This window comes from Thamnophis sirtalis, unplaced genomic scaffold (genome assembly GCF_051295495.1).
Source record: "Thamnophis sirtalis isolate CommonGarterSnake01/CBP01778 unplaced genomic scaffold, rThaSir2_p1.2 scaffold_7, whole genome shotgun sequence".
In the NCBI taxonomy this organism is placed as follows: Eukaryota; Metazoa; Chordata; class Lepidosauria; order Squamata; family Natricidae; genus Thamnophis; species Thamnophis sirtalis.
Window position 1 is genome coordinate 82018688 of NW_028261387.1, and position 15456 is coordinate 82034143.

Here is a 15456-nt window from a genome sequence, read left to right on the forward strand (position 1 = left end):
AATCAATCAATCAATCAATCAACCAGTGGTGGGCTGTTGCTGCCTGGTCGGACCGGTTCGGGTGAACCAATAGTTGTGATCACTGGCTGGGCCTGCCCCTTGCACTATCCTTTCCATTTATAATTAACTTTCTGGCTCGTTCCCCCGACCCATGCTGGCCAGCTAAGTTCCGCGCCGCAGCTGCTGTACTCACTGGAGCTGCCTAAGTTGATTAGCTGCATATTTGAAGCTCTGTTTCCACCCTAAAGTGGCCCGTGTGAGGGAAATGAGTGTGCGCACTCTCACAACCAGTGAACCGATTGTTAAGGTAAGAGTAGCCCACCTCTGCTCACAACTCTGGATAATTAGAGCAGAGATGCCAAACTGATCTCCTAGAAGTTTTTGTTATGTTTTGTGACATTGGTCCTCATATCACAGCCGGCCACCAGAGGATAATTTTAAGTAGCTGGGGAAATGTTCTAAGTCCACAACTGAAAGATCTTTCTGTAGATATTGAAACAGAAGATAAAGTGATGGGATGTAATCAATTGGATCAGCAAATCTGATCAAGGTGAAAAATACTTAACAATTTCCCTAATACCGTCGGAATCCTATCTATCCTCAATGAATTGCCCACTTTTTTATCTTCAGAGAACTTTTTCTGCATCTGACAGTTACCGTATTTTTTGGAGTATAAGATGCACCAAGATTTTGAAGAGGTAAACTAAAAAAAAATAATATGTGTTTGCACTCTGCAAGCCTCCCAAACCCTCTGCACGCCTCGTTTTTTATTTTTTGTTTTAAAAAATGGGGTATGCAGAGTGTTTGAGAGGCCTGCAAAATGCTCCTGGGGGCTGGGACGAGCAAAAAAGGCCCACTTTTTGCAAAAACAGGCGCTTTTTGCAACAACAACAAAAAAAAACAGGGCATACATAGGCTTTGGGATTCTTGTAGAATGCTCCTGGAAGCTGATGGGGGGCAAAAACAAGCAAAAACAGCTCATTTTTTTTCCTCCCCAGCCCCCAGGAGCACTTTGCAGGCCTCCCAAACCATCTGCATGTCCATTTTTGCTAAGGGGGCGGGGTTTTGGGAGACTAAATTTGCTGTATTCAGTGTATAAGATGCATACAGAATTTCACCCTCTTTTTTGGGGGGAAGAAGGTGTGTCTTATACTCTGAAAAATATGGTACTTCTCCATTTTCAAAAGAATCCTACTCTATTGTAGAGATGTTACGTACACTGCAGAATGCATATTTGGGAAGTCTGGAGGACAAGCACTAACTCTTGAACGGCAACCTTGATTTAATAAAAAGCGTATCTTAAGACAAGATCTTAAGATCATAACCTCGTTGGGGCTTGTGGACAAGCCTGAAATTATGAAAGAGATAAATGGCTGCGCCATGGTTGCTCATTACTTTATAACCATTTTATTATATATGTGGGGCCCAGAAACATTCCTGGAAATGAATTGTGCTTCAGGCTGGCAATCTGCTTTACGGTGTGCTATCATTTCGCTCTCTTTTTTAAATTAAAATCATATTTTAGACAAATCAGATCGCATACGCAGCCTCGGGAGCCCCAAGGTCTGTAAGCAGCAGGGGTCACCCAGGTACAGCTGCATCTTAGAAAGAGTTGGTTATGGTCCATCAGCCAGTCCCTTTTCAAAAAAATGTGGCAACTATTTCTGATCATCTCATCAGGGAGCCCCTACTAAAACAGTTGTTGGCTGCTAGAGACTTTCTGAAGATTTACGGTTTTGAGAATATTTTGCATTGCAAATGGAACAGAAGTGCCCTGTATATTCTTAAAATAAATACATGCACGAGCAAGGAACTCCATGTTAGCCCTTCAAGGCAGGCCACCCGAAGAAATAGACATCACAAGAAATATTAGAATTCTATTTTATTATAGTAACAGTATCTACACCCCCTCCCAGATTTAAGAGTAAAAGTAATTAGTGATAAAGGTAAAAAAAAAACCAATTCTACCCAATCTCATCTGGCCTCTTCATACATTACCTGTAAGGTAACAAGAAAGTCAACTGCATGAATTCTGCTACCAGACAGAGCAGTAGGAATTCAGGAATAATTGATCAGGGACATTCTTCCATATTTCTTGGGTGGCCCTTTGAAAATTGGGGCCTTTGACGAAGTCAACTTAAGGTAAGGTAAAAGTTCCCCTTGCACATATGTGCTAGTCGTTCCCAACTCTAGGGGGCGGTGTTCATCTCCGTTTCAAAGCTGAAGAGCCAGCGCTGTCCGAAGACGTCTCCGCGGTCATGTGGCCAGCATAACTAAATGCCGAAGGCACATGGAATGCTGTTACCTTCCCACCAAAGGTGGTTCCTATTTTTCTACTTGCATTTTTACATGTTTTCGAACTGCTAGGTTGGCAGAAGCTGAGGCAATGGGAACTCACTCCGTTACACGGCTCTAGGGAGTCGAACCGCCAAACTGCCGACCTTTCTGATCGACAAGCTCAGCGTCTTAGCCACTGAGCCACCGCGTCCCCTAAGTCAACTTAGAAGCAGACAAAAGCTTTTTGGCCAATTTGTGCCAAGACCTCATTGCTCGTCAGCCAGGCTCTAATGTTGAATTTTATTGGTGACCTTTCAAATCAAGGAGCAATAACAGGAAACATGGATGACAAAGCACTACGCTCAGCCTTCAATGTTGAGATCTGATGTGGAATTTGGCTTGACTTGTCTGATTCAACTATCTTCTATTACTCACAAGCCTACTTCAGGGATGTTTACTTTTTGAGGAATGGGGCAAACAGACAGTTCTTGAAAATTACTACCCCCTTCCCTTTTTTTTCATTTCCATTCCCTTGTTAAAATGAAGGCATGACATGGCTCAGTGACGGCCATGAGTCAGCTGGGAAGCGGTAGAATGCATCTGTTTTCCCGCAGTGACTTAGATTCCTGTGTACGCAATGAGTCTGGAGGGAAACCCCCTCAGGAAGAGAGCTCAAAGGGAATCATCTTTCCCACATTTATTTGGAACTTTTCTCTCCTGGTATCTCATAATATACTCAGCAGCAATAATAGACTAGCTGTCTTGGAACAAGAGGGTCCATTTTATGGAAGTCATTCCAATCTAAATCGTTTGTTTTCTTCATCTCCTGTTTTTAACCCCAAAATTGGACAATTTATTGTTCATTCAGGAGATTTAAAACAAAGATAAATTACAAAGGTATGCCAATTAATACAATGAATACCTACCTACCTACTACCTACCTACCTACCTACCTACCTATCTACCGTAGTGGCACAGTTGTTAGAATGCAGTACTGCAGGCTAATTTTGCTGATTGCCAGCAGTTTGATTCTCACCGGCTCAAGGTTGACGCAGCCTTCCATCCTTCCAAGATCATTAAAAAGAGGACTCAAAGTGTTGAGGACAATATGGTGACACCGTAAAACCGCTTAGAGCGGGCTGTAAAGCACTGTGAAGCAGTGTCTAAGTCAGTGATGGCTAACCTTTTCTGGACTGAGTATCCAAGGCATGCGCGCAAGCGTGCGAATATGCACATGCACACCTGAACCCCCAAAAGGCAATGTGTGTGCACCCCCACATGTACCCCAGTGCATGCGCATGCACCCCCGCACCCCCCCTGCAGCACGCTATCACTTGTACATCCATGTGCACCCCTGCATGCACCACACCCCCACACATGGGTGGCAGACCCAAAGACCAGCTGGCTGGTGGGAGGCATGCATGGCAGAACTGAACTGGGGCGATGGTTCGCGTGCTCACAGAGAGGGTGCTGTGTGCCATAGGTTCGGCATCACGGGTCTAAGTGCTACTGATATCTATCTATTGATTTGCAGAAGAAGACTTGTTTAGAAGTAAACCATAGGAAGGTTTGAGCAGCATAGTCTCCTCTTACCTCAAAGGATTTCTCTTTGGAGGAACATTAGACGGATATACCTTCACTATGACCCCCTAATTGGAGTAGGCAAGCTCCTATTTACTCAGAGGAGATCCTTCATCTTTGTTTCCTGAGACAGAGCTCTTTTGTGGGGATAAAATCAATGGGATGATGGGCAGCAAATGAGATGGTAATTGCTAGGCACGCTCTGCAGTGTTACCTAGTTTGGTAATGAAACATCTACAAGAAAACTACTAATGAAGGCAAACATACATGTCCCAAGATAATGTTGAAGGATCCAATCTGGGTCAGTCATAGGGACCAGAAGTTTAGTCTCCTCAACTTTCAGACTTGTGCTGCAGCTGGATGAGGATGGGCTCCAGCATGAGTCCAAAAGCTTGGAAGATTAAGCCTCTGGTCCCTGGTGACCGACCAGATTGAAGCCTGCAAAGCCACCGAGCTCAGAGAGCACCAAGAACTTCAAAGGAATGCCCTCTTGAGAAACAGATCGGCGTGAGAGTAAAGGCTTACTCATCAGTGGGAACTCTGCAAAAGCTTCTCTTCAGATCTTCAGTTGAGCATCCTAGCTGCTGATACACTGGTGTTGACCTTTGGCCTAGCTTTAGAGTCTGCTTACAGTTCGACCCTTTGTTTGAACTCCTGAATGAACTCTAGACTGCTTACTGGCTCTGATATAAGTAACTGATCTGAAAACCTGACCTGGTTACAGAACAGACAACAAATAGCTAAAGTTTCCATCCATATTTTACATGCCACCAACCACATCATTATTAGAATGTCTTACAGGCATTGCAACACTTCAAGTAAACGGAATCATAGAACGAGATGAGACTGTTGTTTTCAGCCAGTCTCAAGATAAGGACTAGGGGTCACGTCATAGCAGTATTCCAGCATTTATGGGGCTGCCACAAAGAAGAGAGGGTCAATTTATTTCCGAAAACACCAGAAGGCAAGACAAGGAACAATGGATGGAAACTAATCAAGGACAGAAGCAACCAGGAATTAAGTAGAAGCTTCGTAACAGTGAGGACAATTAACCAATGGAACAGCTTGCATTCAGAAGTTGTGGGTGCTTCATCACGGGGGGGGGGGGTTGTTAAAGAAAAGACTTTAAAGAAAAAACTAGGCAGCCACCTGTCTGAAATGGTAGAATCTTCTGCTTCAGCACTAGAAGACCTCCAAGTCCCTTGCAGCTCTATTCTGATTGACTCCTCAGTGAGGGATAGAATGACAGATCCTCTGCTCAAAGAGTGATGGAGAATCTATCATCTATCTGGATAATTGATTCCACTGTCCAGTGTCCATTGCAGAGGTGGGTTTTTCCTGGTTCGGCCCAGATTGGGCGAACTGGTAGTGGCGGCGGCGAGAGGCTCCGGCACCTGCCCAGATGCTTCTGCGCATGCACAAGTGAACCAGTATGGGGAAAAAATGGTCCATTGCTCTGTTACTGTTTTCTAACTTTCAATTGAAATTTGCAATCCTATTATTTAAATCTGCCTTTGAAGTTCCACTGCTAAAGTCCACCATATTAAGCCATCCTCAAGAAAGGCAAAGGCTTTCAACATGATCCAGATCGGAGGAGATCCTGCAACTCTGGCCATTCTGCAAGGCTGAAAATAAGACCATGTTGAAAGTTTAGCAAAATGAGTCCTCTATGGCGATCCAGTTGAAGCAACAGAGTCACCAAGCAGTCTTTTACTCCGCATGGAAATGGGCCTAATCTTGCTACCTGTTTCATAAGCAAGTTCTACATTAATTAAACCAACTGCTCTTCAAAGGCTTACAACTTCAATTCTTGATTATCACTTCAAAGCTAAACATGTTAAATACCCAAGTATAGTTGCATTTTAAGGGGGATAATTAAGTTGAACAGAAACAGCCTCTGGAAGTCAAGTGCTAAAAACAGAGTTTCCATCTCAACAAAGGATGTTTCAGAAGATCACTTCACACATTCAGCCCCGAGTCTTTAGATGAGGAGATACTAAATAAGAAGCATCACAGATTCTCTCTCTCTTTCTCTCTTTCTCTCTCTCTCTCTCTCTCTCTCTCTCACACACACACACACATTGTTACAGGCATTACTGAATTATATTTCATTCTACAGTCTCTTGGGCTTCCAGCACCAACTCAAATGAGGTCTTTTAGTCACTCACCTTCCTGGATGTTCTTGGAGGACCTGGTAGACGCTGATTTGGAATGTTTCATTATCAAAACGTTCTCTAATGTAGTCCTTGTAAATTCGAAACTCAGCTGCAGTTACTGCTTCACCCTCGGGGATCCTAGAGAGGTCAAATCGGAACTCACGACGGTGACTGCGCTGATGATAGAACTCCTTGTCATGTTCCACTGCAGAAAGAAAAGCAAATGATTGGCTCCAATAATTTTTCAACGACCCGTACAATATCCAATGGCAGAATTATCATCTACACATTAACAAAGAAAATGTCGGGTAGAAAAGAGAACGTATCCATGGGATCGGAAGATATTACTACTCGCAGCACATTTTAAACTTTTGCAGAAACTTTGCGGAGTGGTTATTCAAATTAGATGGACATGCCAGATGTTGGGAAGGATCTGTTCACTCTTGCTCCCTGATTGAGAAACCAAGCCAATCCAGTCCATATTTCAGATTTACAAACTCTAATTAAACTAAAAAATATACAGTATATAATACAAAGTACAATATAGAGGATGATAAACAAGATATACATTACTGATCACCTCTGGATCTCCTGTAGACTTTAGAATATTGCTATTCCCATATAGCGGGCAGGCAGAAATGGGTTTATTTAGAAAGTTGTTCATATCTGCTCTCATTGCAATTTCTAAGAGGGCATATAGCAAGGGTGTCAAACTCAAGGCCCGGGGCCGAGATCTGGCCCATGGGGCCGCCCTGGAAATAGTGAAAGACCGACCCGCGGTTCCTCTGCCAGCAAAAGTGGGAGGGCCACTGAGGGCCCTCCTGAGCTGTTTTCGCTGGCAGAGATCTCAAGCCACTGTAGACACACAGACAAAAGTGATGTCAAGCTGGCCATACCCACCCTGGCCACAGCCCTCCCGGCCCCCCAAGGTCAAACACAACCATGATGCGGCTCTCAATGAAATTGAGTTTGACACCCCTGGCATATAGGGTATACCAGCCTTTCTAGTTAGATTTTTTTCCTTTTGACCATCAGATGGAATGCAAAGGAATTCTGGATTATTATTATTTTTTGGTCAACATTGTGAGAGCACTAAAATGGGGCAGAATCACAACTGATGATGGTAGCTAACTAGCTGCGGCTAATCTCAACAAAACTACATAGGGTCAGCCCTACTTGGAGAAAAGGAATATAAGAAATCTCAAGACTAGAGTAGAAATTGAAAAACAAAACATACTGGAAAAAAGGAGGGGATGGAACACACCACTTCATTCTTTTTGCCAAGAAATATTTCTTCAGGCAACTCATGCTTAAACTATGGAATTTGCTTCTAGAAGATATATAGACCATGGCCATTAACACAGATGGCTTTAAAATATGGTATTATTCTATAAACACTCTTATGTTATTCTCCATAAATCTGTCTCTCAACAGTTGTCTGGTGACAGATGAATCATATGTATTGGAAAAAGTAATAGAAACAATCACCAGAATTTCAACAATTGCTAGGATTCAAAAACAGCCTCTCTCTCTATAGGAACAGTATTCAAACTCTCTTGCATGTTCTCCTCCTCCTTGTGCTAGGTAACTACTTGGCAACAAGCCATGTTCTTTCTAACTGCCCTTTATTTGTGCAATCAGTAGATCAGTTATCATAGTTTATTTTTTCTGACTGGGTGAGAACTAACTTTCATACTAGCTACTAATCACAAATTATGATTTCCCTCAATTTGAACTCAACTTCTGATGACTTCATGGCTCTCTCCATAAAGTTTTCTTAGCAACAGTAAGGAAATAGTTTCCCATTGCTTCTTCTGGGATTACCCAGGGTAATCTTTGTATTCTCAGGATGATTTCTATTCAGGCCTCATCAGGCCTGATCCTGCTAATATTCTGAGCTCAGACAAGATCAACCAGGTGCTGCCACCTGCTGAGACAATGGAGACATATGGCTCTCCATATGATTGTTGGGAGTGAGAATTGAGCTTATTTCCTTGTGAATGCCACATCAATATTTATTATTATTATGGTTGGAATGTTTATCCACCTATCAGATTCTTCCCAAGGACTAGGGATAGGCAGATGTTTTTGTTTGATAGTGTCAAATGTATCGTCACAAGATGTGAAGCTGCCTTTTGCAATGACTGATGATGATTTTGTCAATGCCGATGGTATTCAAGCGGTGCTTCAGATATTTTGGGATTTGCACCAGTGGTGGGTTCCGGATCCCGTTGCAACCAGTACGCTGCAACGGGGCCGGGCATCTACCATGTGCATGCGTACTTACCGCCCGCGACGTTCCAGCTGCTTATGCTCTGTGCGCGAAAGCCCCGATCGGCTCAAATACAGGTAAGGAGGGTGGGCAGGTGGGCCCTCCGGAGCACTGTATCAGAACAGTACCTGGTGTTCCCAGCAAGCACCGGTATACCAGTACCAGGGCTTACTGGTTGTATCCCACCACTGATGTGCACCTAAGAGACCGATTACTGTTGGTACTGTCTTTGCTTTCTTTTGCCACAATTGTTCGACTTCTATTTGCTAGTCTTTGCATTTTGTATTTTTTCCAGTTCTTTCTCTAAGATGATGATAATTATTAGTGGAATACAAACAACTGCAACACACTAAAAATACAGTTGTGGTTATAGAGTGAGAAAAGAATCTACAAACATTCCCATCAATAACTGGCAGGCCACTGTTAAAAACCAAGATGCTTGACTACATAGGGTTTTAAACTAATTTAACATGGTTATACAGGTAGTTCCTCGACTTGCAACAGTTCATTTCGTGATTGTTCAAAGTTACAATGCACTGAAAAAAGTGACATGGCCATTTTTCACTCTTATGCCCTTTATATCATCCCCATGGTCATGTGATCAAAATTTGAACACTTGGAGCCTCCTATTTAGGACGGTTGAAGTGTCTCAGGGTCATGTGATCAGCTTTTGCAACCTTTTGAAAAGCAAAGTCAATGGGGAAGCCAGATTCACTTAACAACCGTGTTACTAACTTAACACCTGCAGTGATTCACTTACCATATTTTTCAGACTATAAGATGCACCAGAGTATACGACGCACCAAGATTTTGTTGTATTCAGTGTATAAGACACACTAAAAAATTTCACTGCTCGAAAGTGCTTTACAGCCCTCTCTAAGTAATTTACAAAATCAGCCTGTTGCCCCCAACAATCTGGGTCCTCATTGTACCAACCTTGGAAGGATGGAAGACTGAGTCAACCTTGAGCTGGTGAAACTAGAACTGTCAAACTGCTGGCAGCCGGCAGTCAGACGAATTAGCCTGCAGTACTGCATTCTAACCACTGCGCCACCACGGCTCTCAGGTAATCAAGTATGATTCACTAGACAGTGCACCAATGTAAGGAAACTATAAAAACAGACATATTTAATGCTATTTTCATTTAGCAAGAGCCTTGGTAGTACAGTGGTTAGAATGAAGTACTGCAGGCTACTTCTGCTGATTGCCACCTGACTGGAATTTGGCAGTTCAAATCCCACCAAGCTCAAGGTTGACTTAGCCTTCCATCCTTCCGAGATGGATAAAATGAGGACCCAGATTGTTGGGGAAAATTTGCTGACTCAGTAAACCGCATAGAGAGGGCTGTAAAGCACTATAAAGTGGTATATAAGTCTAAGTGCTATTGCTACAGCTAGCTGTATGAACAATGTGACTCATATAACATTGTCTATTGCTTCCCATGATCTGATACTGATTGAATCAGAAATGAATAGTGGTAAACCTGAAGGTCATGTTGATTTTAACATTTTTGTTTCATCTGAAACTCTCTATGTGGTTTTCTACTTCCTATCTTACACAAGGATAGTTTATCTTAAAGAAATGCATTTATGAGCAATGAAGTTGCTCATCAAAAGTTCAAAACTCAAATCTATTTATCCAAAGGAAAATAGGCCGTAAGATGTGGTCCATGACAACATATTACAGTTGTCAATCTTTAATGGGGTTTTTTCCCCCTTCATTATTCTATGTCAGCCTTCCCCAATGTGTTGTCCCTCCAACACTTTGGGCAAGAAGCATGTCACTCTAGTTCAGTGATGGCGAACCTTTTTGGAATCGAGTGCCCAAAGTGGAACATCCATGCAAGCACGTGCATGCACCGGAAACCCAAAGACCAGTGTGCACATGCCTGTTTTTTGGCCATTTGGGGGGCCGTTTTCAGGAAGTTTTTCGGGCTGTTTTCAGGCCATTTTCAGGCTGTTTTTCGGGCTGTAAATGGTCTGAAAACAGCTTGGAAAATGGTCTATTTGGGGGGCATTTGGGGGGCTGTTTTCAGGCCATTTTTCCAGTGCTCCAGTGCCTGCAAAGACCAGCTGGTCAGTGTCCATGTGTGCGCTGGAAACCAGAAAAGCAGCTGGCAATGGCGCATGTGCCCACAGAGAGGGTTCTGGGTGCCACCTCTGGCAGATGTGCCATAGGCTCTAGTTAGTACAAAAATTGCAGGAGATGGTAGGTTTGGACTTCAATACATCTACATGGTATTTTTGTTAAATAAAAAAAAAACCCAAACCCTGTTATTTGCCAGCAATCTTCTTTAAATACAGTATATATAAATTGCTCTGCACCGAATTAACTTATTAGGATTTCCACAATAATCATCCCTACGCCTTCTGGGTATTCCAGATTTGAATACAATTATTATCAATTAGATTTATTTTCTATTAAACTTGACTGCTGTGGAACTATTCCTACTGTGAACGTTTAAAGAACAAAATACAATCCTGCACAATCTGATTTTTAAAAATATTTCTATCTTAATTGCAGAAAGGGATTCTCAACTTTAGCACCCTGAAAGCCTTCTCCCTGCCTTTTAATTAATTTTTAACATTAAATTTTAACTATCCTTGCTTCTTTTTAAATGTTATATGCAGGTAGTCCTCAACTTACAACAGTTTGTTTAAGTGACCATTCAAAGTTACAACGGCACTGAAAAAAGTGACTTATGACCATTTTTGGGAGTTATGACTTTTGCAGCATCCCCACGGTCACATGACCAAAATTCAGATGTTTGGCAACTGGTTCATACTTATGACTGTTGCTGTGTCCTGAAGTCATGTGATCACTTTTTGCGACCTTCAGACAAATAAAGTCAATGGGAAAGCCAGATTCACTTATCAATTGGGTAGTTAACTTAACTGCAGTGATTCACTTAACAATTGAGGCAAGAAAGGTTGTAAAATGGGGCAGAACTCACTTAACCAATGTCTCATTTAAGAACAGAAATTTTGCGTTTAATTGTGGTCACAAGTCATCTGACTACCTATTCTGTTTTATTTGTACAATCCCAAGAGTCTTTCTGAGAGGGAGATGGGCAGATTTAAAATTTGATGAAAAACAAACTTAGAAAGTCCTTTTATCTTAGAATAAAATCCCCGAGTTCTGAATCCAGGTCCCTAAGTATTCTGGAAGGAAGGATATCAACTTTAAGGTTGAATCTTGCTTTTTCCTAATTGCCAGGGAGAAAACATGTACACTGAGATTGAGTTTTAACAGGATTAAAGTAGTTTTGTCTTTTCTTAATGTTCTAGCTGCTTTCCATTTGACAACTGGCGTGCTCTTTTCTTTCTTTCTTTCTTTCTTTCTTTCTTTCTTTCTTTCTTTCTTTCCTTCCTTTTCTCTTTTCTTTCTTTCCTTTACTTACCCTGTTTCCCCGAAAATAAGACCCAATCGGAAAATAAACCTAGCATGATTTTTCAGGATGCTCGTCATATAAGCACCAGTTAAGATCATCAGCCAGACAGATGCAATTAGTACCATATTTTCCCCAAAATAAGACCTAACGAGAAAGTAAGCTCTAATGCATCTTTTGGAGCAAAAATAATATAAGACCCAGTCTTATTATCGGGAAAACATGGTACTTACTTATTTATTTAGAAAAGGTCATTTTGATTAGTCTTACCATTGGTCACCAACCCCAATCTCTTTAAGCGTTAATCTTCTTAGTATCATGTCAACAAATCTGGACTACTTGTATATCCTCCTGCATGATATTTTGTTCTTCCTTCCATCTCTTTTATTTCTCCTGTCTTCCATTAATCTTTTTTGTATACACATACTACCTTCCACTACTGTCCCATTCTTATACTATATTTTTGTAATTGTTTCAACAGCTCCTTTTTAAGGAACTCCTACCCACTTTGGCCTTCTTTCCCTATTAGTTTCTCCTGCCATGGCATTATTACTGTTCTTTTGAGTTTATTAGAAAGTGGTCTCTCGAAACATGCAGTTGGTTACACTCAGCATAAGTTTCCCATCACACTAAGAATTCCTACAGGATCACTTTCTCCCCAGCTTTCACTTTGTCCACTAAATCTTTTCTGGAAACTTTGACCAAGTGTTCCTATTCCCACTATTTAAAAATAAATAAATCAGCAAAAACAGCTTTCAACTCACAAACACTTCCACATTGCATCAAAATAAGATGGTTGACATGTGCTCTCTTTTACACAAGAAGCAGAAATTGAGAGAAATCTCATCCTGAGCTTTTCGAAGCAACCCATTTTATGCATCATAGCTGCCTATTAGTCATTTGCTTTGTGTGTGGAGGGGAGGGGTAATCCAGATGTTCTTTGTCTGAGTTGTATTTGATCACATTTTTCCAAACTCACCACAAAGTTTTGTCACTGAGATGATACAGCTTTCTTCCCATGCCAGCATCCAGGCACAGTGACCATGACTGGACTGTAGTTACATGTCATAGATACCAAGTGAACCTTGTCAGGATATTATCCCACCCTCTCACGTAGTAGTCTGTGTAGTTTCCTAACTACAATATGTTCTAATTGTACTGTTTGAAGTGCATCAGGAAAAAAACATCAAAACGTACAAGCAAAAAGAATATACATACATACATACCATATTTTTCAGAGTATAAGATGCACTTTTTCCCCTCAAAAAAGAGGCTGAAAATCTGGGTGCGTCTTATACACTGAACACAGCATTTTTTGCCTCCCAAAACCCCGCCCCCTTTGCAAAATGGCCATGCATAGCCTTTAGGAGGCTTTCAGAGATCTCCTGGGGGTTGAGGCAGTGGTGGGTTATGGATCCAGTAGGAATGGACTCAGCGGCATCCACATTGATACACGCAGCGCACACGCACACATGCACACGTGTCTTAGCGCCTCCGCAATGCTCCAGCTGCTCCGCGGAGCATCGCACAGGCGCTGTACGCACCATGCATGTGTGCAGAAGCCTTAAAAGACAAGTAAGGAACTCGGGCAGGCAGGTGGGCCCTCTGGGGCACCGTACCAGAACAGTATCCGGTGCTCCAGGAAGGCTGCAGTACGCAAATACCTGGGCGTACCGCCTGCAACCCACCACTGGGCTGGGGAAGGCAGAAATGATGAAAAATGGGCTGTTTTTTGCTCAATTTTGCCCCTCCCACCCCCCAGGAGCACTCTGCAAGCCCCCTAAAGGCTATTTTGGAAAAGGCCATTTTGCCTTTTTTTTGGCGAAAAAGTGGGCCCATTATTGCAAAAAATGGGGCGTTTTGGGGAGGTTTGCAGAGTGCAAAAACTTCTTTTTAATTTGCCTCTTCAAAACCTTGGTGCCTCTTATACACCAAAAAATACAATACGTACGTACATACATACATACATACATACATACATACTGCTATATTGATTATTGAAGAGAATTGATTGACTGAATTTATATGCTTCCACCTCACTTCCATGTGACCCTGATCATTTAGAATTTACAATTCAAATTAACAATCACATTTAGAATTCAAATTAGCAATCACAAAATTTAACCATTAATACCAATTAAAAAGTTAAAAACTAAACTAAAAAAGAGAGGGGAGGATATAATTTAAATGTATACACTGCAACAACTTAACGTTCTTCTAATATCATAATTCTATTCTAAAGTTACTCATATAAGCCTCTTCTGCTCTCTTCATTGTTTCGAAAATTCTAGGTTTTAAATTACAGATCTGGATATTATGCCATCCAACTATGAACCACAATTAGTAAGATTATTTCCTGTACCATAATAGTGCCTGTATTTAAGTGCTTCATGCTTATGCTTTGATTTCACACATTTTAGTTCTCCGTTGATTTGTTTTAATTATTTAAAGTCAATAGCCATTAAAATGGAAGGGTTCAGATAACAATCTTTTTACTTATATAGACAGAATAGGATCCAGAAAAGCCAAATAGTCACAAAGCAAGCAGAGAAACCACCAGAGAAAACTATTAATTCCAGCTATGTCATCTGCTGGTGTTGGTCCACTGTGCTTCATTATGTCCATGGTCAACGCAGCTGTCTACCAGGAGATTTTGGAGCACTTCATGCTTCCTTCCGCAGGCAAATGCTGACTTCATTTTCCAGCAGGACTTGGCGCCTGCCCACATTGCCAAAAGCACCAAAACCTGGTTCAATGACTGTGGGATTACTGTGCTTGATTGGCCAGCAAACTTGCCTGACCTGAACCCCATAGAGAAAATCTATGGGGCATTGCCAAGAGAAAAATGAGAGATATGTGACCGAACAATGCAGAAGTGCTGACGGCCGCTATTGAAGCATCCTGGTCTTCCATAACACCTCAGCAGTGCCACAGGCTGATAGCTTCCATGCCACGCTGCATTGAGGCAGTAATTGCTGCAAAAGGGGCCCAAACCAAGTCCTGAGTACATATGCATGCTTATACTTTTCAGAGGTCAAATATTGTTCTATGTACAATTCTTGCTTTATTGATTGCATGTAATATTCTAGTTTTCTGAGATTGTGGATTTGGGGGTTTCATGAGCTGTAAGCCAAAATCATCACAAATTATGTCAAATCATGGCTTGAACTATCTTGCTTTGCATGTAATGAGTCTATCTCATATATTAGTTTCACCTTTTAAGTTGCATTACTGAAATAAATGAACTTTTGCACGATATTCTAATTTTTCGAGTTTCACCTGTACATGGACGATACCCAGTCTGCTCAATAAAGTCTAGTTGCCCATTCCCATCACTCTGAAGATGATTAGTTGACTGTATGGAAAAAGTATAAGTGAAACTATGGAATTTCATTTATTCCTACAAATGGTTATTATTTCCCTCTTTTTCAAGCAAGATGAGCAAGAATATATGCTGTCCTAAAAGAATCCTGATGCAATTCACCAAGGATATGTTCATAGCTATTATTTCCCCCCCCCCAGAATATCTGCCCTTAAGAGTAGAATTTGCATTACTGTCCAAGTCGTAGTTTCAGTTTAGTTAGTTAATGAGTCCACAGCAGGTGGCAGCAACTGGTCAATTGATTCTGTCTAGATTGAGAAGCTAAGCAGGATCTCTGCCTATTTGGTACTGGGTGGGTGCCATGCAATGCAATGGCTGTTGACTAGAACAGGAATTAAAAATCCTGAAAAAGTTAGTTGCAAACTACTTCCTTACTGTTGCCAAGAAAACTGCAGTGTCA

At 41.6% G+C, this 15456-nt stretch overlaps 1 protein-coding gene across 4 annotated transcripts in view; it reads right to left on the bottom strand.

Annotated features, from left to right (window-relative positions):
* The window catches only part of BMP7 (bone morphogenetic protein 7), a 120942-nt gene that overhangs the window by 23095 nt on the left and 82391 nt on the right, over window positions 1-15456 (bottom strand). For all 4 annotated transcript variants that reach the window (XR_015697363.1, XM_087720499.1, XM_087720498.1 and 1 more), the window contains exon 2: window positions 6027-6219. Coding sequence is in view for 3 of the 4 variants with exons in the window: in XM_087720499.1 (XP_087576625.1) it covers window positions 6027-6219 (193 nt within the window). In the remaining variant the exon portion in view is untranslated. The remainder of the gene's footprint in view (window positions 1-6026; window positions 6220-15456) is intronic.